Source organism: Penicillium chermesinum, assembly GCF_028974085.1.
Source record: "Penicillium chermesinum strain IBT 19713 chromosome Unknown utg000003l:1.0-5111272.0:1.0-5115320.0, whole genome shotgun sequence".
NCBI lineage: Eukaryota > Fungi > Ascomycota > Eurotiomycetes > Eurotiales > Aspergillaceae > Penicillium > Penicillium chermesinum.
The window spans coordinates 526,787-550,361 of NW_026695313.1; the positions used below are offsets into that span (position 1 = coordinate 526,787).

General features: G+C 52.0%; 11 protein-coding genes across 11 annotated transcripts; 7 read left to right on the plus strand and 4 right to left on the minus strand.

Annotated features, from left to right (window-relative positions):
- Positions 1 to 45: 45 nt before the first annotated feature.
- On the plus strand, positions 46 to 1,044 carry N7468_003089 (DNA/RNA non-specific endonuclease; the record flags this gene model as incomplete). The annotated part of the gene is made up of 1 exon (XM_058472386.1): positions 46 to 1,044. One exon carries the CDS (start codon positions 46 to 48, stop codon positions 1,042 to 1,044), a length of 999 nt encoding a protein of 332 aa, XP_058331389.1.
- Positions 1,045 to 1,307: 263 nt separating this feature from the next.
- N7468_003090 (putative RING finger domain protein) lies at positions 1,308 to 2,574 on the minus strand (the record flags this gene model as incomplete). The annotated part of the gene is made up of 3 exons (XM_058472387.1): positions 1,308 to 1,642; positions 1,698 to 1,956; positions 2,029 to 2,574. The coding sequence occupies 3 exons, from the start codon at positions 2,572 to 2,574 to the stop codon at positions 1,308 to 1,310; spliced, it is 1,140 nt and encodes a 379-aa protein (XP_058331390.1).
- A 681-nt stretch (positions 2,575 to 3,255) lies between these two features.
- N7468_003091 (Arf family guanine nucleotide exchange factor SYT1) lies at positions 3,256 to 7,611 on the minus strand (the record flags this gene model as incomplete). The annotated part of the gene is made up of 3 exons (XM_058472388.1): positions 3,256 to 5,870; positions 5,926 to 7,140; positions 7,221 to 7,611. The coding sequence occupies 3 exons, from the start codon at positions 7,609 to 7,611 to the stop codon at positions 3,256 to 3,258; spliced, it is 4,221 nt and encodes a 1,406-aa protein (XP_058331391.1).
- Positions 7,612 to 8,683: 1,072 nt separating this feature from the next.
- N7468_003092 (uncharacterized protein) lies at positions 8,684 to 10,057 on the minus strand (the record flags this gene model as incomplete). Its single annotated transcript, XM_058472389.1, has 1 exon — positions 8,684 to 10,057. One exon carries the CDS (start codon positions 10,055 to 10,057, stop codon positions 8,684 to 8,686), a length of 1,374 nt encoding a protein of 457 aa, XP_058331392.1.
- A 1,291-nt stretch (positions 10,058 to 11,348) lies between these two features.
- Positions 11,349 to 12,701, plus strand: N7468_003093 (uncharacterized protein; the record flags this gene model as incomplete). The annotated part of the gene is made up of 6 exons (XM_058472390.1): positions 11,349 to 11,465; positions 11,537 to 11,602; positions 11,670 to 11,774; positions 11,824 to 12,202; positions 12,259 to 12,333; positions 12,391 to 12,701. 6 exons carry the CDS (start codon positions 11,349 to 11,351, stop codon positions 12,699 to 12,701), a joined length of 1,053 nt encoding a protein of 350 aa, XP_058331393.1.
- Positions 12,702 to 14,141: 1,440 nt separating this feature from the next.
- On the plus strand, positions 14,142 to 15,831 carry N7468_003094 (M14 family metallopeptidase; the record flags this gene model as incomplete). The annotated part of the gene is made up of 2 exons (XM_058472391.1): positions 14,142 to 14,525; positions 14,596 to 15,831. The coding sequence occupies 2 exons, from the start codon at positions 14,142 to 14,144 to the stop codon at positions 15,829 to 15,831; spliced, it is 1,620 nt and encodes a 539-aa protein (XP_058331394.1).
- A 665-nt stretch (positions 15,832 to 16,496) lies between these two features.
- On the plus strand, positions 16,497 to 17,303 carry N7468_003095 (uncharacterized protein; the record flags this gene model as incomplete). Its single annotated transcript, XM_058472392.1, has 3 exons — positions 16,497 to 16,689; positions 16,777 to 16,982; positions 17,031 to 17,303. 3 exons carry the CDS (start codon positions 16,497 to 16,499, stop codon positions 17,301 to 17,303), a joined length of 672 nt encoding a protein of 223 aa, XP_058331395.1.
- Positions 17,304 to 19,407: 2,104 nt separating this feature from the next.
- N7468_003096 (uncharacterized protein) lies at positions 19,408 to 20,205 on the plus strand (the record flags this gene model as incomplete). Its single annotated transcript, XM_058472393.1, has 2 exons — positions 19,408 to 19,571; positions 19,881 to 20,205. 2 exons carry the CDS (start codon positions 19,408 to 19,410, stop codon positions 20,203 to 20,205), a joined length of 489 nt encoding a protein of 162 aa, XP_058331396.1.
- Positions 20,206 to 21,024: 819 nt separating this feature from the next.
- N7468_003097 (uncharacterized protein) lies at positions 21,025 to 21,381 on the plus strand (the record flags this gene model as incomplete). Its single annotated transcript, XM_058472394.1, has 1 exon — positions 21,025 to 21,381. One exon carries the CDS (start codon positions 21,025 to 21,027, stop codon positions 21,379 to 21,381), a length of 357 nt encoding a protein of 118 aa, XP_058331397.1.
- Positions 21,382 to 21,863: 482 nt separating this feature from the next.
- On the plus strand, positions 21,864 to 22,862 carry N7468_003098 (uncharacterized protein; the record flags this gene model as incomplete). Its single annotated transcript, XM_058472395.1, has 1 exon — positions 21,864 to 22,862. One exon carries the CDS (start codon positions 21,864 to 21,866, stop codon positions 22,860 to 22,862), a length of 999 nt encoding a protein of 332 aa, XP_058331398.1.
- A 35-nt stretch (positions 22,863 to 22,897) lies between these two features.
- Positions 22,898 to 23,203, minus strand: N7468_003099 (uncharacterized protein; the record flags this gene model as incomplete). The annotated part of the gene is made up of 1 exon (XM_058472396.1): positions 22,898 to 23,203. The coding sequence occupies one exon, from the start codon at positions 23,201 to 23,203 to the stop codon at positions 22,898 to 22,900; it is 306 nt and encodes a 101-aa protein (XP_058331399.1).
- Between the last annotated feature and the right edge of the window lie 372 nt (positions 23,204 to 23,575).

A 23,575-nucleotide genomic window follows, 5' to 3' on the forward strand; every position in this document is an offset into this window, starting at 1 on the left:
GTAGCGGTGCTCTCCTCCAACTCCCACCACCTCCTTGGAACCACAATGTCCAAAGCGACGTTGGCCGTGATCGCGGCCGCCAGTGCTGCCACCGGTGCTGGTGTCACTGCCATCCTCTATTCCTCCAAGCCGAAGGCCCAGCAGCAGCAATCGCAGCCACTGCCTCCTCCGACTCCAACTACAACTGCCGTGAAAGTTCCCGTGACAGTTGCGCCTCCAACCCTCGCTGCGAAAGTCGCCGGCGGCCCTGTCGACCCTGCTGGTGTTCTCCAGTATGGTTTCCCTGGCCCCGTCGCCGACGAGCTCAATACACTACCGCTCCATGGAGCTTTCGACCGCCGCACCCGCAATCCCTCCTGGGTCGCTGAGCACATCACCGCCGAATCCCTAGCGCTTAACGAAGCAGACCGCAAGCATAGTGCTTTCGCTGAGGATTTGACAATCCCGCCCATGTTCCGTGCTAAGCTATCCGACTACTTCCGCTCTGGCTACGACCGCGGCCACCAGGTGCCAGCCGCCGACGCCAAATGGTCCCAAGAGGCTATGGACGACACCTTCGCCCTTAGCAACATGTGCCCCCAGGTTGGTGAAGGTTTCAACCGTGACTACTGGGCTCACTTCGAGGACTTCTGCCGTAACCTCGCCAAGTCCCGCCGTTATCCCTCCGTCCGCATCGTGACCGGTCCTCTCTATCTCCCGCACCGCGACCCGGACGGGAAATGGCGCGTCAGCTACGAAGTTATCGGCAATCCTCCCAATGTCGCTGTGCCCACTCATTTCTATAAGGTTATATACGCCGAGGACGGCTCCAACTCTCCATACAGTAAGGTTGCGGTTGGTGCGTTTGTCTTGCCCAATGCTCGCATCTCCAACGAAAAGAGCTTGTCAGACTTTGAGGTACCTCTCGAGGCTGTCGAACGTGCTTCAGGCCTGGAGTTTGCTGCTAAGCTCGATCCTGGCCGTCGCCGCCGACTTTGCCAGGAGGTTCGTTGTGAGATTACCGTTCGGGAGTTTAACAACGCCAAGAAGAAGATCTCGGGATAAGACCATTATCCATGGGGTTGTGGAAAGTGGAAGAGCAGTGACCTGATTGATCCGCTCTGTGTATACATAGAACATAGTCTCGTGCATGGTTAAGGCGTTCGGCTCACCCAGCCATTATCATTCAGATATTTTATCACTCCAGCAATGAAAGGCATCCCGTTATCCAGCGACTCTTTGCCGGATTTGGATCCTGAGAAATGTAAAGTGTACAGATACCGCTTTTTCCTGCTCATCAATTGTCCTGTATTCCGCAGTCTCTTGGCCTAGCATTGAAATGCCACGCCTTTCTTCGTAGCAACATTTCCACCGCCGCCGGCGAAACCGGTGCCCTCGGAACTGATCGCCACGAGACCAGGCTTGATTGCTTCCTTGTCCTTTTTCTTGGACTTCTTCTTTGAGCCCTCCTTCCCGTGGTCATCTCCCTTGTCTGTGGAATTTTGTTCCGAGACATCTGTCTCACAGACATAACATAACACTTTTCCAGTATCTGCTGCTCCGAAAGCTTGCTCTCCTTTCGTCCTATGCGGGTCTGGATCAAATGGCGTCATGAATTTACGAACACACGGCGAGCAGATAACATGGCCACATGGCTTGGCCACTATACGTCATGCATAATTAGCTCTGGATATCCTCCGCTGGGTAGGGGAACATACAAATAGCCTTGAGCCCATTATTCAGAGTCTTTTTGCAACTCGGGCAAGTCCGTGACGTAGTTCCATCCTCGCTCTTCTCTTCGTTAAAATGCACCTCCACCAATGACTTGAGCGAGTACGTATGCTGATCTTCCTCCGAAGACCCAGGACAAATAGGCGCCATCTTCACCGACTTATTCGCCACGATCTCATTCGCATCCGTACTAGGCGTCAGCGAAGGGACCCAGAACGACGGTAGAGCAGACTTGCTCGTCCGAGTCTAGAACCAAAACTTGTAATTAGCCGCATGAAAACCCCCCCACCCAACAAATCCGCAAAAGTCAAAACCAACCTTCTCTTTCTTCAATTCCTCCTTCAACCGCTCCTGCTCCTCCCTCACAACCCTAGCCATCTGCCCCGCATCCAACTCAAACACCTTCCTCCGCTTCCCCTCAACCAGAACCTCGCGCTTCTTGAACGCCTCCAAGGCCTCACTCTCCTCAGCTTTCCTCTTCGTCCCCGCCCCGGATTTCCCCTCCAGTCCCATAGAGACAAGCTCGAAATCCGCTAACTCTTTCCTCTTCGCTTCTTCCAGCGCGCGCTCCTCATCCTCTGCCAGCGCCTTCTTCGCCTCTTCCTTCTCCCGCTCCAACCGTTTGATCTCCTGCCTCTGCGCGAGGAGGTCGTTGATCGCGCACTCGCGGCAGAAGAGGTCCCCGTTGGTTGCGCAGGCGACGACGGGGGCGCGGGCAGGCTGTAGGCATAGTTTGCAGGAGCCGAAGGGGAGGAAGGAATCGCGGCCGATAACGCTGCGTTTGGAGCCCCAGGTTGAGCGGAGGAGGCTGCGCTCGTAGGCTGTGAAGTGCGGGAGGGAGGTGTTGCGCTTGGAATGCGCCATTTTGAGGGTGGGTGATGATGAAGAGGTATGGAAATTAAGTTGCGATGGCTTGGTTTAATGCGGGTGTTATCTGGGAGGGCTGGGGTGGGAGGATTTGATTGGGCGGTTTGGGTCACCGTGGTGTAGACCGCTTGTCATTTTGGGGGTTCATGTGGGTACCTACGTTATGTATTCGACATACTCCGTACTGATGCTTTAGCTCTTACAAATACTGGCAAGTATATTCTATGCATTAATTGAGGATACAATGTGTTCAATGATCAAAATCCGCTTTTAGCTCTAAACACGGCCCAGCCGCTACAGTGATAGTATGACATTGGCAATAAAGTAGCCTTCGGGATGGATGCTGCAACAAATTCGACACGATGCATTCGCATGCTTGGGCAACAATGGAAGCTTAGAGGAGCGACTGGGAGCCCTTCATGAGACGAGAGACGAGACTGCACATGCAAATCAGTTCGGAAGGAGCTCCGGAAGGGAGGGAACGCGCAAAAAAGAACCATATCTGAAACCGAGACCGAAGGAGGTCGCCCAATGCAAGAAGCCAGCCCTGGGTAGTAAAAGAAAAAGGAGAGGTCGAGAAGTTGGGGTATAATTGGGTGAACAGACAAAATGAAAGCAGACGAGGCTAAACAAAGGGTCGGTGGGGAGACGGAATACAGGTGGCTAAAGGGGTTGTGATCAGGCCCCAACGGCTTGCTGCCGCAGGTTCTCTGATGAGGGCGTTTCGACGGCTCTTTCGCCGAGAGATGTTGTTGATGGAGAGATGGGTTCATCGTCACTAGGTGCTATAAGAGGACCACCAAATATCGCAGATCCTGAGAATGACGCGGGGAAACTGTCTGCTTCGATCGTAGCTGGGCCTGGGCCATCTACAGGACTGGTTGGATCATCTGCGGCGGGTGTCGAGGAATCACCATGTAGGATTTCGTGTGCGTCCTTAAAGGCATCTGCTGTGAGCCCCTCGTCACTCCGCATGCTGAGCCTGGTTGTGGTGCTTGCGGTTCGGGGGGAGCGAGTGCGTTCAAGTGGTATGTTGTCCAAGATCAATGAATCTCCGCTATCAATGGCGGTCTCAGAGGTCCTGGGCTCATCGTGAGGAGTAGGTTTCCGGAGTTTGAGACGCTCCTCGGGTGGAATATTGGCCCAATCGGATCCGAAGGTAACAATCGAGGCCTTCTTGCCATGTACAGTGAAGCTCTTGGATTTACGGGACAGCCCCTCTCCGACATGCGGTATACTATCATCACCATCCAAAGGCCCGCCACTGGATACGGAGCCCTTGTTCCTTCGATGAGTGGCATGCGAGTGGTGTCTCGAAATATGGTTTTCAGCTGAACGAAGGGAACGCTGCAAACTGCGACGTGCACCTCGATTTGGTTTTTCTACTTGGGAAGCCTCGGATGTGTCATCCCGCTTGCTTTCAACATCTGACTCGTGCGCAGCAATGGAGGGCTTACGTGGAGGAGGGGAGCCACCCAGGTCCAGAAGACCGGTCTCTCTAAGTAGCCGTTCCTCACTATCATCATAGCTCACAGGGGATGTGAGCTTAGACGCGCGAGAGCCAAGGCTAGTAGTTTCGAACTTGCTCCCACGGCTGAGGACAGAGGCTTCACGTTCCAATCGAATATCAGATTTACTCCGTTCGGAAATCTGCGCGATAGAAACGGGTCGGCCCACACGAACGGGCTCAGACGATGCGGTAGAGCTCGGTATGCTTGGACGGCGCATCTCCTCTGTCGATGGCTGCTTCAGCAACCCGGGTTCCGCTCGTTCAGCAGCTGGCGGAACCCGCTCAGCCGTATCATGACTAGAGGCGGTGCGCACAATGCTGGGCGCTCGATCCACGCTAGGCTCAGATACGATTGTTGGACCGGAGGCAGGAGGCAGGGGTACTTGCGGTGAGGAGATTGTCTGCTCGTCAACTGAGCGGGCGCCGCCTTCAATGAAGCTCTCATTTCCATCCAGGTCCCGCAAAAGGACTTCGCGGTAGCACTTGTGTCGCCATATATCTTGACGGACCCATTTCAGCTTCGCAGCCAAACGGCCCGCTGCCATAATGACGCTCTCGCGCGTTCGGGGATGCACGGGTGTCAGTACTTGAAGATGTCGTGCATTTCGAAGCAGATCTTCAAGCTGTCTCTGGCTCACGAACAACTTCTCATTTGCTTCCCGGATCCTCTGGCTCATCAGCTCGCGTCTTGCAGCAACAAATTCAGCGACAATATCGCGATCGATGGTCGGTGTTGGGGGCTCTCGATCATGCGATTGATGGGAGCTCAAGGAAGAGGAGGAGTCGACCCGTTGCTGGCTTGAGCGATATCGCTGCCCCTCGTAGTTCGTGGCAATCATACCCTTCGTGCGGACGCCTGTTGTCCTAAAAGCAGCGGCATAGTTAAGTTTGGCAATCCAGTCGTTCATCTCCGCCTCGGATGTGGCAAGAAAGACTTCTTCCAAGGCATTAGGTCGTACGTATTGGAAAGCATACTTGTGCTTTTTGTAACTAGTATCCAACAACGTAACGGCATCATTGGTAGACATGATGGCATCAGGCTTGAACTCAGTCAGAGGAGGATGGAACACCAGTGTATTCTTACGACCATTCTTCACATAAGCATCATACTGTGCCATCAGAGATCGTACCCAGTTTACATTGCGGAAGAAGTAAAGCTGGGAAAAGGTTAGGAGTGCCCCCCATTCGGCCCAAGAAGAACGCGCCCTTTTCTTCTTTGGGTCCTTTCTCCAAAGCAAGCCGACCTTGGCTACCTTGATGTCGACCAAGCCCGGATTGGAATCTGCTGGGTTGTCAAGGCTTGCCTGCATGAATGCGTCAGGTCGAGAGCGGGCAGATACAATCTGCAAGATCCCAGATTTGGTGAAGGCTTGGTGTAGGTCTTCCATATCGGGCGGACCCGCTGTTCCATTATGGTTGTACATGTCATCCAGATCCATGACTTCCCTGAGACTTGGGCGCAGTGACTCAAGCTTTCCATCCATGATCAGTGCGTAAGGATCTACCGGCTCTCGCGTAGCCCTGGCCAGATGTTCGGAGCTAGTGCTCTTGAAAAGGGCTCGTTTTGGCTTGGCTAGATGCCGGTCACGTATATTTGCATCTTCGACGTGGATAAAAGGTGTGTATGAGACGTTTTCGTAAAAGCATTCGAGTATGTCGTCTGCAATCCCCTCGCCTCTCGTATTCTTGACGTAATCGGGTTTTTGCATCTTTCGTTTGTTGTTTTTGTTGAAGACGTCGGTATGCAGGATCAAAATCGAGAAAGCAATAAAATATGCTTGGTCTGGAATGATATGATTAGTACCAATGTAGCTCTGGGAATCATGATGAGGGCTTACCGGTATTTGCGAAGATCCCCGGGTTGCATTCATGATATCTATCAGCGAAGGCCTGGAGGAAACGGTCAATCTGCTGGGTTTCCTTGGGCAAATCAACCTCCATCAAGAGCTTCCTGATAGCCATATCCATTGGGTCTCCAAAGAATGAGAACGATCTCATGTATTTTCGCAGTGAAACCTTGAAGAACTCATCATCTGACTGGGAAAGAACACTTCCGATCATGCCTCTAGGCAAGCCCTCTTCCAATTTCGTCAAATAAGTAGCTGGCGTGTCGTCTTCTTCTCGTGCTGGAACAGGAGGCAAATCTGGCTTGATAGACATAGGTGTTGAAGCTCCTCCAAGGGCAGGCGAGCCACTGCGAAGCATCGGGGGCTCTGAGTTTTGCCTTAATCGTTGCGTAATATTGAACAAATCTCCAAAGCTCTTGCGACCAGTAGTTGATGTGGAGGTCCGGCCGGATGCCATGTACGGCGACGGGGATGGATCTTCCTGAGTCTCGGCGACTGATCCCATGGTGGAAGATCTACTCCGGACATTGTGGGAGGGGTTTGATCGAAGGGATCGTGCGGAGTTTGTTGAATCGTTGCGTGAGAGAGGAGGGTGTGCAGCCAGGACAACCGACGAGCGGGTGGGCGATGGAAGAGGCGAGACTTGATCATGATCACCTGAACCATCTGATTTAGAAGGCTCGGGCGGAAGAAATTTGGGTATGTTATCTGGCGATTGGCTCATCGGCGTCGGCTTCGGTGGTAGGGGGAACAACGAGCTGCGGTTGCGCCCTAGTCGTGGGAGACGGAAGCGTCTGGTAGAGGAAGTTGACCCAAAGCCATCACGGGGTGAATTGGTCCGGAAAGTGGCGTGGTCTCCATTGCTCTGATCGGACCGAGACGATTCAGAGAATCGAGGGTCAGTTAGTGAGGTCCGCGCCGAGTCGTTCTGGGGTTCGCGACCACCACTCCGTAGGGATATGGTGGACAGGCGGACTTGTTCATCCATGCTGCCCTGAAAGCCTGAGAGGCTAGAGTCTGCCTGGGAATCTGTGGATCCTTGATTGGTGCGTTGAGGCTTATGGCTTGTCCGAGGTCGCTCGGTCGATCCTCGCGATACCTCGTCTATTGAACCCTTGCGCGAGGAACCTCCAAGGGTAAACATGCTTTGCTGTGGATACTGCTCAAGATCGTGGCTGGTGGGAGCGGTCGTAATTATGGTGGGCGCTGTGGTATCAAGGCCTCATCGTTAGCTCTTTTGGGCCTGGAAATTGGATGGAAGACTGGATTCAACAATGTCCACTTACGGGGAAGAGCTGGTACCGGCGGGGCATCCTGTTCAGCCTGAGCATAGCTCTTGGATAGCTGAGGATCTGAAGCGTGTCGGAACCTCATAAAACTGAATCGATATCTCCGCATACTCGATGTGTTGCCATGCGATGAGCTTGCGCCACTTTGTGGTTCGTCCCTGTGGTCCTCCTCCCCTGTCTCTGGCAATTCGAGTCTCGAGCTCGAGTGAATGGAGCCATCAGCTTCGGGGAGTCCTGTACTGCGATCCGGGGACTCCGAAAGCCTCCTTTCAGTCTCGGGCGGAGAGGGACGAGGGAGGTGCTCGCTGCGACGACCGTGGGGTTGGGGTTCGACAGGACCCTGGCGTTTAGGGCCATCGGCAACGAGCCGAAGGCCTTTCCAATGCATGGCGAAGGGACCGAGCCGATCAGACCCATACGCGGCTGGTGCCTTGCAGTTGGAAAATCGACTTGTCTTGGTTTGATTCACATTCGCTTAGCCTAGGAGAACATGGCGACTCGTGTTCCAGAACGCGGGAGTTCGGGGGTGGAGAAAGTTGCAGAAAAGGGGAACGCGGGAAGAAGGGGGGGGATGTGGAGGGGGGGCAACTGGTGCTGCACCGACTGGAGGTTCAGCGACACAAAAAGCTATCCTGAGATGGTGTACTGGGATGAGGGGCAAGGCGACCGAATTTCTCGAGTTCTTCTGATGTCCTGAGCGCGGCTGAACACCGGGGGACACGCAAGCTGGACTTGTTCGCCAAGCGGGAAGTCTAGACCATCCGGGGAATTCCAACGCGAGTGGGAATCCGGACCTTTACTGCTTCTCTTCCTGGGGACTGTAATCATCATCCAGAGTCTCCGGTATCTCCCGTATCTACAGCACAAAAACACGTTTATGCACGCTTGCGACCATGACGTTCTTCTCATATCAACAAACCTGGTCCGAGATCCAGACCCAGCGGAGAATTTAGGTACCGACCGAGCCACGTCGTACTTGGTTCTGTAACGAGCCGAACTACTCGTTATTAAACTCAATTCACGATTAACCATAGCTTAGCTGCTTGAATCAAATGATCTAGCCATTCATTCCCGGCCCATAATCTTCCAGGACGGCCAGCTATCAGCCAGCTATCAGCCGGGGGTATCCCCGGAGGGGTCATCTCATCCTGACGAAATCTGCTGCGGGTCGTACTAGCAGTAGCGCGGCGGGTCTTTATCTGATGGACATCCACAAGATACATTTCAACATACAAAAACTTCAAGCGCTTCAAACTGGGACAGGCGATTCTGCATCACGATGAAACTGGTAACCCTGGTTCAACTTGTCTACGATACTCGGGCCGCGTGTACATCTGGGCCCACACAATGCCTGGATAGTGCTTACGCAACTTCTTTCGAGATAGTTAACTAACTAACTAGTTAACAGCTATCGTTGGATATGAACCTTGTAGGCAGAATTCACTTGAATACCTATAGCTCTATGCCAGAATTTGGCTAAACAAGGGATCTGCAACAAGAGCCTTGTCATCGCCAGTCTTCAAGGTGATGCAAACCTCCCACGGTGGAGCCGCCTTGCCCTGTTCGGCAATCCGTTCGGGCAAAAAGATGCAGCCACCAGGAACAAGCGCGAATCCAGGCTCGAAGTCTGTGATGTGTCCAATCGTAGGACCAAAGTCCAAGGCGTAGGTCTTCAGCCCTCGCCAACTGGTTATAATAATATCGGCTGGCTTTCCTTCTAGCTTGGTCCAGTCGTCACACTCGGCCACGGTAGCTGAGGCGCTGTAGAGCAGGTTATCGTCCATAGAGGCGAGAGTGTTCCGCACACGCACAGCAAGCTGTGTCAAGTGGAAGAGATCGGCATCCTCTTTTTGCTCCGCTTGGCCATCGCGGAAGTAGATATCGTCGTGTATGGGGTAGATGACGTTGCCCACATATGTTTTTGGGAGTTGAACTTTTCTACGCAGGTCCACGGCCATGAGGAAGTCAGCGACCTCCTGCTTGTTTGCTCGCTCCGGGTGTAGAACACGGTCGACCGAAATCGCCAGTACGGCGGTGATGATGTCGTTGCTAGAGACCCAGGTGGACTCTGTAGTCACGTCTGGGAGAATCATGCTGCAAGCCTCCTTGAGCTTGGCCACCTTCTCTGCACTGAAGGCATATCGCTTGGTCTGGACTACCGATGCCATGGCAGACTCAATTTGCGTCCACTGTTCCGCGGAGGTATTGGTGTCGAACAAGGGGGGGCCTAGTGCAGCATCGTGGTTCAACCGAGTTCTGCACAAAGAAGGATACTTCCCAATCGCGCTGCGAAGGCCAGAGTGTATGCTTGCAATGCTTTGGGTAATAGGAGTCTCGGTCGACGTGATACATTCGGCCAATGCCTCAAGGATTACTCCGGCACCGCCGCCGTCAAAGACGTTGTGCCAGAAGCACATAGCCAGAACAATCTTGCCCGGGAAGACATTGGCCTGAAAGCGAAGCACAGGTCTCTGGTCAGAGGCAGGAATGAAAGTGGGCACAGGCAGGTATGATTGTAGAGGGGTCGATTGGATATCTTGATCTCGGTCATATTCCTTGACCTGCAGTATGCGTGTTTCGGCATTAGGAACCTGCGGGGCTGCAATGTGCAAGCGGGTTTTAAGATCTTCGGGAGTATGGAGGACCACGTCTCCAGTTAGCCATGGCAGTTGAGAGACTAGCTTGCCCACGCCATTCTGCAGACTCAGGAGAGCAGCTTGGGTATCCGGGGTATCAAAGTACAATATGTAAGGAAGGGCAAGCTTGGCCGGGAGATGATCCAGAGGGGTCAACCCTATTAAGTCCAAAGGGGCCATATGGGTCATCTCAATCATTGACGCGAAGGATAAAACACAAAGCAATGTGGACACTTGAAGCGGGCCTTCAGTCTCAATATGGCGCACAGAAAGCAATGGTTTCGGGCGCGGGCTTTTGAGTCGCCAGACCTCTCTCTTACTAGTAGAAGAAATCAGGGGAAGAAGTCTACTGCTTTCAACAGCGTTCCGGGGTAAATACCGCCCCCTCCAGCATTTGGCCCCCGACATCTTACTTAACGCTTTCGGCCATTACGGTACAGTGGCACAAAAGACGAATCTACTAGTGCAACGACTCTACTCCCGTGGGTTGGCCATGCTGCAACAAGGCTATTATGGAATGGACGGCAACTCTCATTGGCAAAAGCGGGCTGAACGCGACTGGTTGAGCTGCTATTGGGGAATAGTCTCGAGTGCAAGAAAGTTATTCTTATGTCCTGCGAGTTCTAGCGTGATACCGAACGGGTGGATGATGAGCAGTGCATGTGCAATCGGTAATAGTGGCCAAGGGACAAGGAGAATACGCTTACCTCATTGGCAGTCAATTGACACACGCGGATTACTCGCTCAATTGCAAGACTCCAACGGCCAAGGTAGGGGGCAATACACTTGATGCTGGGCCGAGGGGGCCTCGGTGGTCGCTCATGTATCTTGCCCCGCAGACCTTGTCGCAGATTCTTGAAGGATCAAGTTATCGGCTAGCGCCGTCATCTCTAACAAGCCTAAATGCGGAAGGCGTAGGGATCGACACGGGATATTCATTAAGGCGGCCGGCTAGCGAATACGCAGACAAGGTCATCCATTTGCCTTTTGAGTGCAAATTGACAATGGGTGGCCCGTATCTCGGACGTCAGTCAAAAGAGTGGATCCCGCCCCCCATTGTCATGCACTCCTTAAGTAGTTATGGCGAACTCTGCATGATAGTGGAGTCGACACTTAGGCCTAGAATGGGCACGTTGGGCTTACTAGCCCATGAATCGGCTTCTCAGAAGCCCCCACCTGGCAAGTGGCACACGGCACTACGGACGCACTGGCGGATGATCCATGACGCTAAAGTAGTATTGTTGGCTGCTTCCCAGTACGGAGCATAGCTAGATTGTCTGGAGAAGAAAGACACTGATCGTCACAGGATTCAGAACCCTGTAGCCCCAGAAATGGGCTCGGCAGGACAGAGGATGCATTTTAATTAATATGCCCAGACCCTTTTAGGACGAACATCTGGAGTTTGTGGCGCACATTCCGTCCTCTCGACCTTGACGACCTCGATTCTCGTACATTGGATTTAAAGAATAGATGAACAGTGAAAGCCAAAATGGCCTCAACCACCTTACCAACGGTTTTGCCAGACTCGGCTCCATCTCTTGTTGATTCGATAAGGGCGATGATTGGATTGTTCACAGGATTTGAGCTGGTTGTCTGTCTACTGAGAGTATGGTTCCCTGGAGCCAGCTTTGCGGGCCACGAGCCACTTCGTTCGAAACCAAACTAATCTAGTCATAGTTATATGTCCGCAGGTTCATCACCCGACAGTTTGGTCTCGATGACTACCTCGTCATTGTCAGTGTGGTATGGCAGTCGCAGCAGATACTCGGGTCGAAACAAGAACATGAACTGATCTGGTCTGGTCGAATAGGTGCTGCAAGTAGCATTTGCAGCGATCTCACTTGTTCTCACAACTGTCGGCCTTGGCTACCATCAAGATACCGTACCTACGTCAAGTATGATTCAAGTGCATAAGGTGTGTCGTCCATCCACCCCAGCTCCTGGATGTTTCTGACCCTGACTAGTATGTTTACATCTTGTTCTGCCTTTACCTTTGGGCAGCCTTGGCTGTAAAATGCAGCCTGACGGTGTTTATCATGCGACTGTTTCCGACCAAATGGGTCAAGCGAGCAGGATGGGCAATCATTGCTGTTATGATCCTCGTCACGGTGTCTGGAGAGATCCCCTTGATTGTGCAGTGCAACCCTATCGAGGGGGCATGGGACCCAAATGTCAAGAATGCCAAGTGCTTCAGTCCAAAGACCTTGGAATACATCCAGCTCTATCAGGCTATCCTGATGTTGATCTTCGACGTGCTGATTGTCGCCCTCCCGATACCCACCGTGTGGAAACTTCAAATGCCCTTGAGCCGACGCCTGGTGGTGATTGGCTTGTTCTCTCTTGGTAAGTCATTATACGCCTCCGGCCAGGTCATTCAAAGTCGAATCTGACCAGTTCAGGACTTATTGCCTGCTCATGTGGCCTTGCACGGATTCCATTGCTGGGTTTCCAAGCCAGTGCTAGTGATTATACTTGTAAGTCTTGCTGACACCGTCATCTCCACGCATGCTTACCCACAATTCTCTCCATAGATCTCGGTGGGGTGCCCCTCATCCTGATGAACGTGGAATACACCCTCGGCCTAATCGCTGGATCCCTGCCTTCTCTGCGCGTACTGCTCAAGTCCATACCGGGGCTAAACAGCAGTGGCAAGGGCACCCCATACCCTACTCGAACCCGTGAATGGGAATCTACTACGAATGGCAATGGCGGGTATCAATTGACCGAGCCCACCCACTGGAGCCAGAAATGGATGAGCAAAAAGAGCGCCGATGTGGATAGCATTGAAAGCGAAAGCCAGCAGCCTATTGTGATTGCTGGAAAGGCCCCTGACCGCACCTGATTTGAAGCGAACTTGAAACCTCAACATAAACGAACATTTACGTCTATATTTCTTACACTTTGGAGGGGACTGGGAACTGAATACCCGAATTTACTTTGCACGGCTTCTATGTAACATACTATTTTGCGCTGGAACAGCGCGGGGCGGCGGTTGGATACACCGGATAATGGACATTTTTCTTTAAGTTTCTATATTCTCTCTTCGTCTGGATACCAATATGACTGATCTTTCTGTCTCTCCAGGAACACCATCACAAGTAATAGGAACGGATAATTTGCGTCACATGAATGCGATTAGGACACAAGGGACGCCTTACGAGGGACAAGGATCGAATGATTTTGATGCCCTGTTAAGAGTTATTTCGGGTATGAACGATTTAGCGACGCACGCCGTCAATGGTTGGACCGAGGAGATATTTATAGTACATCGGTAGGAGATCTAGTCGCCCAATTTCCATGCCCATGCCCCCATCCTTCCTTCATTCCCCGGTTGGCTTTCAATAATTAAATTGCAGGTACCGTAGATATGATAGCAGTGGTTGAGCTCTGCAGTGTATTGCCCAATTTTGACTTCCCCCGCTATGTGAAATGGAATTATCGCCATATATGGGTCTCCAACCCTACTAGTCCCTGGAAAATATATTTGAACGGCAGGCTTTATTCCTCGTTGTTGTAGGTTGCGACTCCGGCGATTTAGATTATTCTGCAAAGTCAGTGTTATATCCACGGGAACAAGGATGTTGTGCATACTATTGATAATCCTTCCATTTGAGCTATCAAATCTCTAGCGCGGCCTTGAATAAGGGATGTCGTGCATCTTGTATATTTGGGTGCAGTTCCAGTTACATAGAAATGGTCATCTGTACAAGCCTGGGTATAAAGTTCGTGGATAGACGCTGGGAGTTTCTCGCACTCGACCAGATTGTCAAAGGATTCTTTGTTGGCCATGCGTCAGTTGATGAAAAGAAGGGTAGAGACAGGTCAGGTCAAAAGACAACGATCCGGCGGTATTTTGGCCGGTCAGGAGATACGATTCACCTTGCAAAAAATGGTGTGTCTGGTGGCGATCATAAAAAATGGCGGGCAAGAGGGGTAGGAATTAATCATGTGACCTAGTCAATCACGCCTGAACATCTAATTACGGCTATAAGTAGAGCGTGGCCAGTGGCAAGTCGAGATTATTGGGGTTAGTATCACGGTCGCATTCCTTACGTTGATGATGGTCTAATATGAGCCTCAAACCATCCATGGACAGAACCACAGATGTCAAGCATGTCGATCTGTAAGGAAAATGTCCCCGCTTGACGCTCAGACCCATGGAAACGTTGTAGCCTGCGACTGCTGGTTGGTTGGAGCCTCAGCCACCTTATCGCTGCAATCGCTCCACCTGAGCAACCCCCCGACTCTCTTCTTTGTTCCCAGGATCTTTCTGGCATCAAGTATGCGATTCCTGCCGGCTCTCCTGGTCTTGACGACGGCGCCCGCCATCTCGGCCGTCCCCGCAGGCTCTAGCATAACCCCCCCGCCGCCCTTACAGCCGCGGCCAGTTCAGCTCCTGACCCGCCCTTCCGACCCACGCCGCCCGTGGACCAGGTTCCGCGACTGGGTGATCGAATCAGTCTGGGGAACCGGGCGTTGCTCAGCTCAAAAATATGCAGGTCCTCCATTGAACGTTCGTGATCGCTATGAGAGCGATGTGGTGCTGCGCTTCCACCCGCGCCACAAGGACGACACAGAGGCATTGGCCGAAGCAGCCCAGGCTTTGGTGCTCGATATCTGGTCAATTACCGCCGACCATGTTGACATTCGTCTGGCAGATGAAATAGTATGTGACTAGCCTGACCCCATATGGCTCGATCTCGCGAACATATTCCTAACAAATCGACCTGTGACAGGTTCCCTCATTTCTCGACCTGCTTCCGCCCACCCTCCGCACTGCCTATACCCCCCTCATGGATGATCTGGTAGAGATGATCTACGCCACATATCCTCGACAACACCACATCGGACTGAATGCTGGGAATGGTCTTCCGTCTGGAGACAGTGCCACGCAGTCCGATGACGTTTTCTTCCGCGATTACCAGCCACTCTCAGTCATTGTACAATGGATGCGACTGATGTCATCGATGTTCCCATCGTACGTGGAATATACCAGCGTCGGTTTCTCCTACGAAGAACGCGAGATCCCAGCTTTGCGGCTCGGGGCTTCAGACTTAAACTTTCAGACTTCGGGCCCGCGGAAGACGATCGTCATCATTGGTGGTCTGCATGCCCGAGAGTGGATCAGCACTTCCACCGTGATGTATGTTGCGCATAGCTTGATCACCCAATTTGGGGAGTCAAGGACAGTGACTCACCTCCTGGAAGAATACGACTTTGTTTTGATCCCAACTCTGAACCCAGATGGCTATGTCTATTCATGGGAGTCGGATCGCCTGTGGCGCAAGAATAGGCAACCTACCGGCCTCCCATTCTGTCCGGGTGTGGATCTGGATCGGGCGTGGGACTTCGAGTGGAACGGCGAATCGACGAGCTCAAACCCTTGCTCGGAGAATTACGCGGGCTCCGAGCCGTTTGAAGCCCTCGAAGCTCATCGCCTTGCACAATGGGCATTGAACCAGACCTTGAGCGGTGCGGCCACTATTGTGGGATTCTTGGATTTGCATTCCTATTCGCAGGAGATCCTGTATCCATATTCCTACAGCTGCTCCTCTGTGCCTCCAACCTTGGAGAGCTTAGAGGAACTGGCCCTCGGTCTTGCCAAGGCTATCCGTCGTTCATCCAAAGAGGCGTACTATGTCACCTCTGCATGCGAAGGCGTCTTCCAGTCAAAGGGAGCCACTAGCGTTACCTCAGGTGGCAGTGCTTTGGACTGGTTTTATCATAACTTGCACGCTAAGTATTCCTATCAGATCAAGCTACGCGATCGTGGTAGCTACGGCTTCTTACTTCCATCGGAGCATATTGTGCCTACTGGCGAGGAAATTTTCAGGGCGGTTTTGACGTTTGGAGAGTTTGTCTGGGGTGAAGAGGTGTCTTCAGAGGCACCTTCTCAGGATACCGTGGACCCTGAGGAGTTCGTCGTGCCAATAATGGGCGCAGAGTTCCGTCGTCAGGTCCCTTTGAAATAAAAGAAAAGCACTGCAGTGCTGCTTGGATGGGTTAGCGCTGCTTTTATAATGGTGATGAGTTCTAGCATGGGCTTCGAAGGCGTTGGTGGTTCTTCTGTACGGGGTCTTAGCACGCCCTTGGGACATAATTGCTTTTACAGAGCTCGAGTGGGCTCTATTGTACAATTCAAAATCTACGGAACTTGCCAAGAGCATCACGACGTCAAAGGTATATAAGGCCCAAGAACCGTATACTCCGGGTCGGGTTCCATTTATCCAGTCGAAGCTCAGGGTCGCATATCATACTTGGACATGACTGAAGCTGGAGATTGTACAATCCAACTAATCAAAAGTACTCTACTAATAGTAGATGATATTACTCCAGCCACCGAAAGGCCTCCTGTTTTCGTCCGACTATCACCACCACTCTTGCTAGTATTCACTGACACTCTATCTACACTCTCGTCGTCTATCATATGGTGAACTACAATACTATCTATCATAAGATCGCCAATATCCACAGACTTTCACATATCCGTACATTCACTAATCTAAACACATCACATATGCCCTCCGTGATACTCCCTTCAGCTTCCCCTTCATCTCCGTAACTGCCTCACTCCATCGGAAAAGCTCAAGCCAGACCAGCTCACCCTCACATTCATCTTGCTCTCATTGAGATCTCAATGGTAGTTAAGGAAGACCTGGAAGGACTTGACTTCTCCTCCGGAGTTGACGTACGGAGAGATCGCGAAAGGCGCAACGACCCCATCAGCATCCACCACCACAGTGAAGGGCACATTGGGCTGGCATCCCAGACGCACAGTGCCATTGTTGGCCCAAATGGAGCGTATTTCCGCGTCCAGGGTGGGATAGCTAGTCTGTTTGACCGCCATCTCAACAACGACTTGCCCATGTCCTTGAGATGGACTGGCTAGCTTGCCCTGGACTTGGTGCCCCCAATAGGCCGTCCGATCACTGAGGCCACGCAAGAAGCCCACTGGCTCAAGCACCAGCCAGTTGGAAGCTGGTACATTTGCCCGAGTCAACCGCGCGACTCCAAGCATGTTGCCCAACTTCTTGGGCATCTTACGGTCAAGGAGGACGGAGTGCTCGGCGGGCCCCTCACAAAGGTCATCCGGCCAGAAATGATTGTCCGCGAGGCAGATGACGTGAGCGATATGGAATCGCAGGCAGTAATTGCCTAGTTGGATTCGCAGCTTCTCTCGTTCGATGAACTTGTCTTCGTTGGAGTCCATGGGCATATGACACTCTGCGATAAGGCCAAAAGTGCTTTCGAGCCTGAAATGAGGCAGAGTCAAAGTCGACATATCGTCCGCAAAGCCGAAGATGTTGCGAAAGCCACTTGGCATCGGCTTTTTACAATTGCTGCGCGATTCCTCCGAATGGATCATGTAAAGGGCCTCCGACCTGTACCGCAAAGCTGCGTCATGCAACTTCTTTCGGTCTTTGGAAGTCAAGTTTTTGGATGACCTCAGAATTTCTTTCAGCGTGGTAGAGATATCCTCGATGATTTCATGTAAATCTGCGAGGCTACCCCCAGTGCGCCAGGTTGCGCGGACCTCACGTTTTTCCCAAAACCATTGGGGCTCTACATGGTCTGGGATATCCCCTCCACCCAATATCATTCTGGTCTTGGTGTTGATGAGTCGCTCTAACGGCCTCAGAAACGTCTCACTCCTCCTCCACGGGTGAGACTGACAATCAGGGTCGACGGCCTTCACAGATCGTCGTTCAGGCATAATCCATTTGGTATTGTGCCGGCCAATATCTCGCCCGTTGTGTATGGTGGATTGCTGCACAACAACGAAACCCTCACCAAGGTTGCGTTCACATGGAGTTGGGTCACGATAAACAGCTCCCATGGCTGCGATAGTCTTGTAAGCCATGTCCCAGGGCTCATTTCCCCACTTGCCGCGGTAATGATTCTCTATTTCCGAAAGAGCCTCCACAGTAAGAGCGCTTCCACCGAAAGAAACCACTGCATTGAAGTGTTCCCGCACAGCAAGAACCTTGAGGCTGCCACCAGGATGCAAGATGCGAGCATAGGAAGGCATATAGTCCTTGAGATCTTTATTTGCTTTGTCGTCGAATCGCCAGCCATAAGCAGCCGCTCCACCAGGCAGCATCAAAGACGCAAGCGCAATTCCTGCCTCTACTGAAAGAGAGTATGGAAGGAAAAGGGGTTTGTGGTGCGGAAACGAATACTGTGCCTGTTTCCAGTGCTGCATGGAAGTGATGCGGACATCCCAACCTTCCTTGTCAGGGCAATGAAAGGCCTTTGCACCCGTGGAAGCACATAAGATGGCCTGCACAACCCGTGTGGTGAATCCCATAACAGGCGCTGTTTCTTCAATGAACCGATCATTCCCCATCATTTTGATCAAACGCTCTTCTTGATCATGATACACTCTCCTGATAGGAGATGCGTTAAAGGATCCATGTGATTTTTGAGGGGCACAGATTGGGTAAAGGTCAAGGTTGCAAGGCTGCTTCGGACGATTGAGGGCAGGACCGGCGGGCTGGTTGGCGGGGACAGATATGCGGCGGTTTTCAAAGCCATCCAGTTGCAGCTCTCGGAGTTCTGCATCCGGTGGGCGTGTCATATCAGGATGAGGCCTGTTAATAAAGGCATCACACCTCAGGTCTTCCATGTTTGGGCTCAATGTGTAGGAAATATCACAGGCAAGCTGCTCGTCGAACATAGAGAAGTCTTCTTGATTTGTTGGGTCAGCCATTTTGAACGTAGCAAGGATGGGGTCTTCAATCGAGTATTGGGAGAGGTAGGGAAGAAGATCGATGGGGTTGGTAGAGCGTCAACAATTATACGAACACCAGAGAGACGGTGCGCGCAAGATCGTGAGCTCCAGGACTGGGGACACTACTTTCTAAGTAAACGTTCTCATCACCGGCCTCGCTCTCCGCACTGAGGCGATACATACCAGGGCCGAGCGCGCCAGAACATGAGCTTTTGAAGATTGAACTATACTAAGGGCCTTATACCCAGATACTATGCTAATATTACGTCAAAATACTCCAGATGCACTCAACAGGCTCTATCAGCTCAACAAGGAGGATACGGTCAACTCTGCAGAAACGCCTTCGTGGATTCGCTGGAGACAGCAGGCTTCCTATGAAGTAAAAGCTTGGAGTATCATTTTTAGTAAGGACAGCACCTCAGCTTCTGAAAAGGACTATACTAATTGAAAACACAAAGAAACTCAGTATAAACGAATCGACTGCAGATGATATGCCAGTCAAAGGGATCGCAGAATCTACAGACTTCGAGCTACTAGGGCTCTCGCAGCAAACAGCGCGATCTTTGACACATCCCAGACCATCTGTGGAGGGTGGAGTTTTTGCAATAGCCGAGCGGGCATTAAAAGTACACAATTTATTGGCAGATCAAAGGGAGAGACTGTCCTTGTACTTCATGGGATCATCTTTTTCATTGTTGTGTGTCTATATGGCCACTACTCTGGCTGAGCCGTCGAATGGCGATCTGGGCAGGACCCACCGAATACTGTCTGGACAGTATTCGGTGGGTCCTGCCCAGATAGATAAGTTTCACTTTACATGTCTGTGGTCATATTGCTCACGGTCATTGCCGACAAAGTCCTAAACACCTCCCATCTTCGTCTCTGCACGTTACCCCAATTACACCCGGCTCAGAACTCTTCTCTGTCAATCCCGCATGCATTTTGGCTTCAGAGGGCGAAGTCAGGCCTTCTGAGTGAAGGGTGAGTCGATTCGCTCTGGCATCCCTATCATTCTTGATAATCCATCGATACGATACCTGCGAGCTCATCAAGGATTTCTACTGGGATGTCTGGGGCGCCAATTCCACTGGCGTCTACTCCGATGCACTGGGCGCCTCGAATGGCAATGGGAACTATGCCTCGAACCTGAACAAAACGTTCCCTCGTGGCATTTAGAAAAGGGCTCGACGGCGTCGCTCAATGAGCACAATTCTCCCTGGACATTGTGCCGGTCGCGCCACCCATATCCACCCAGGCCCATATCTTGCCAAACGCGTTGACTGGCGAGAGGATCTCGCACATCGGCCAGCTGTTCTTTGATCAATATCTTATCTCTCGGGTGGAGGCTACCTACCCGCACAATACCAGCCCGGTCGAGATCACCCAAGACGCAAACGATCATGTTGTCAAGGTTGAGACAGCGGACTCTGACTCTGATCCGTTTTTCGAGCATGCTCATCTGGGCGACACTATCGAGGAGTGTCTTTCTGATTGGGTCACTCTGGGTATAATTGCCACGGCGAGCCAAGATTCAGATGCAACTTATCCGGCCTCGTTGACCTCCACTTGCGGAGTGACCAACTTAGACAATAAGTTTGGCAGAGGCGATTTCTAAGTGTCGACTTATGGCCACGTCCATCCAGTGAACACAGGTGACAATCTTGACGAGGGTCTCTTCGTATAACGTTGATGTGCCTCGTTACACAAATGTTTGTAATTGCCTGTTAATTGTTAACTGACTCCAAGAAACTCATTCTTTGGCATTTCAGTACTAAGCTCATAGGGAATGAGATGAAACCAGATAAAGACTTTCCAGGATTCTCAAGATTGTGTATTGTCATTCGCGTATCCGTCATATCTAGGAACCCAAATTGAAGCTAATATGCAAATTAGCCTCATATCTCCGCACTTACGCGCCCGCGGGTATTTCGCCCCCAACCAACAACACGCGATGAGGCTCCCGACTGGGTACGTTGCTCGACCGAAGGCGCACTACCACCGAACTATTGGATTTTCTGACCAGGGCTGACAGGATCCTGAGGCCGCTTTAACGGTCAAGAAGATACGCATTCCCACGTTTTGGATGACGTGGCTGCGCCACTAAGCTGTAAGGTCCAGCCAAGATGGGAGCTCCGACCGGTAGCAGGGATCAAAGAAGCGTGGGCTCGGGGTATTGTCAGCAGATAGAGAGGAGAGAAATCCTGATTCATGCTCCTCCGGTCTTTCTCCTTCGCGTTCGGATTGTAGACTAACTTATGTATTTCCAGGCTTACAAATTGTTCGACGACGGACGTCTGGGTTCGCAACGACGTAGCGGGACGTCTTGCATGTCATTACGAACATAACGGCTTGCCTTGGTGCCCAAGACTACCTCCTTCTGGGCATCTACATCAGATCATTGACATAGCAACGCAGAAACCGAGAATGGGCGAATATGGCTGCAGAGGGGCCCATGTATGCGTTCTCAGGCAATATTGCTCGAAGCACAAATGTCTCACATTTGCAACGTCCCTACTTCCCTACTTTAGTTCACACAAGAGATTCTCTCGTAAGTATGGATGGGACTTATGCAGGGAGCAAAACCGCCAAGCCAGTAGATTATCCACAGTATCCGCTGTCATTTCCGGACCTGAGTGCGTGTCTGCCGATGGAGACCGACAACACTCATTTCTTGATTCTTGAGACCCACAACCACCGAGCCCAAAAGCCCAGAACCAGCATGCTGAGCAGCGGCAGCCTATCGTTAGGAGCGGAGAGTACCCCAGTCCCTGGTCGTGGGAAATTAGCTTGAGGGGGTGCGCTCACGATATCAGGGTGTCGAGAGATCAAGTCGTGGTCCTCGTGTTAGTGCGTGATGACATGCAGGAACTCGATGTGAAAGCGACGGATTCGGGGCGGCGATTGGTGCACGAACGCCTCGGCGGTTACAAGTATTTATAGGCTCGACGATCCTATTGGGTCGATGGGGCCCGCTGCTTATTCCTCGCTTCCCATTGGCCAATTCACCAGTATATTTGCTATCATTAGCAGCCGGTTTGTCACTAAGAAAACGGGGGTAAATTAGGGGCTCTTCTATGTTAAGATATCATTGTAGGTGCGGGGGACTGTTGGTCCCCTGAACGGTTAACGGGGGCTCCCAGTCCCAATGCACGGTTATATCAAGGCCTGCACCCAGTTGATGCGGCCTCAACAGGGATTCCTTCCAGCAAAAGGGTCAACCCTTTGAACCTTGGACATATTGTACTCATCACTCAAGATATCTCGGTATACATCATGGGCGTCATGCGCATTCCTCGCCCAGCGGGCATCTATGTCCCCAACTCCCCGACTCGTCTGACCAACGAGATGATCTCGCCGCCTCTTTCTCCTGAATTCACATTCGACGCCGATGCCATCCTGCCCAGCATCCTCCCCGCTCTCGAATACATCTCCTCCAAGCTCCAGCAGAGAATGATGCACGTCACACTCCTGGTTGGTCGAGGCAAGCCATATCCAACCGGCCAGCCCTCCGATCTGATGGTCATCCCCATTACCAAGCTTGATCTCGCATCATGGCGCGTCCTGGAACGGACCATCGCAAAGGGGTCGAAGAAATTCTCCCTTGGTCCAAGCTGGAGCGAAGCTCTCGGCCGCAGCCAGTACGAGCGCCAGGCCAACGAGTACCTCGTCCAGCAATCGATCATGCAGAATGAGGTCGTCTTCAGCCAGGAGGGCCTCACCCTGCTCAACATGGATCGCATCTACACTTTCAAGCGACGCCTCTGCGTCCTCTCCAACCGTCCGTTCTCCCGGTCCGACGGACAGTCCATGACATCGTGTGTGCAGCTTTTGCACCGCCTGATGGCGGACTTCCAGGGCCGGCCCTTCAGCAAAGCCTTCTTCCACCGTGTCTACGAGCAACTAGACGTCAAGGACGAGTTGCTTGCTGCCGTCGCCAGAGCTTACCAGCAAACCTATGACCAGGAAGCAATTATTCTCCCCTCGCCGCCGAAGGCCGCGGAACCGAAGAAAGCACCAGCCAAGGTAGTCGCGAAGACGCCCAAGACAGCTATTAAGACAGTCCGCGTTCGTCGGCCTCCACCTCCGGCCAAGTCCAGTCCTGCGGTCAGGCGCGGTCCCAAAACCCCGCTGTCTGCTTCCGATGTCACCCCCATCACCAAGAATGAGTGGAATCTTATTACAACCAAGGATATCCGCCTGCAGCCCACGGTCACAAGATGGACCCCGTCCCCTGCTCCTGTCTTTGCTGCTGCTGTTGTCGCTGCTGCTTGAAAATAGTAGATCGACGAATGAGATAACCTTCCCTTCTACCAACCATCTGAGCTTCCAATACTCAACAACTGCATCCTTCGGGCTTTAAACAAGTCAATCCCAGCGAGGGTCTCGCAGTCGCGCTTGAGGTCTCGAAGCCGGTCGGCTTCGAGTTGCCAGTCAACCTCCCTGGCCTCTTCGTGGCTACGATGTCGGCCCAGCTGCCAACGGAAACCGGCACGGATGAAAGGTCTTTGTACCATTTCTCGTGGCCTGGAGACTACAGAAGACCACTTCGGGCACAAGGCATCGATCAATATCTGTATCTGCCTCTGCGCCTTCCATTGTCGACTCTCTGGCATAATGAATTATGATAAGAAAAGATCAGCTACCGCTACCTTCTTACTTTCGCGGTAGCTTGATACCTTCTACGTTATGTATTTAATTAGGGATAATTCCTTCAGCAAATTACACAAAGTTAATCTCCAAAACGGTGCTCCAATTTCTGAATAAAAGCAGTGATTTCAGTGAATTCTAAATGCCCACCACCAATTAAGAAATTGTCAACATAAAGACGCGGGCAGACTACAACCGATGTTCACCAAAGGTCATCCAGCAACCCAAGGGGCAGCAGACCAAAACCGAGCGACTTTTATAATTGGGCAAACACTGACGGAGAAACGCTAGAAACTGATAAGTGCCTGGTATCTGGAGGATAATATTATGTACGATGC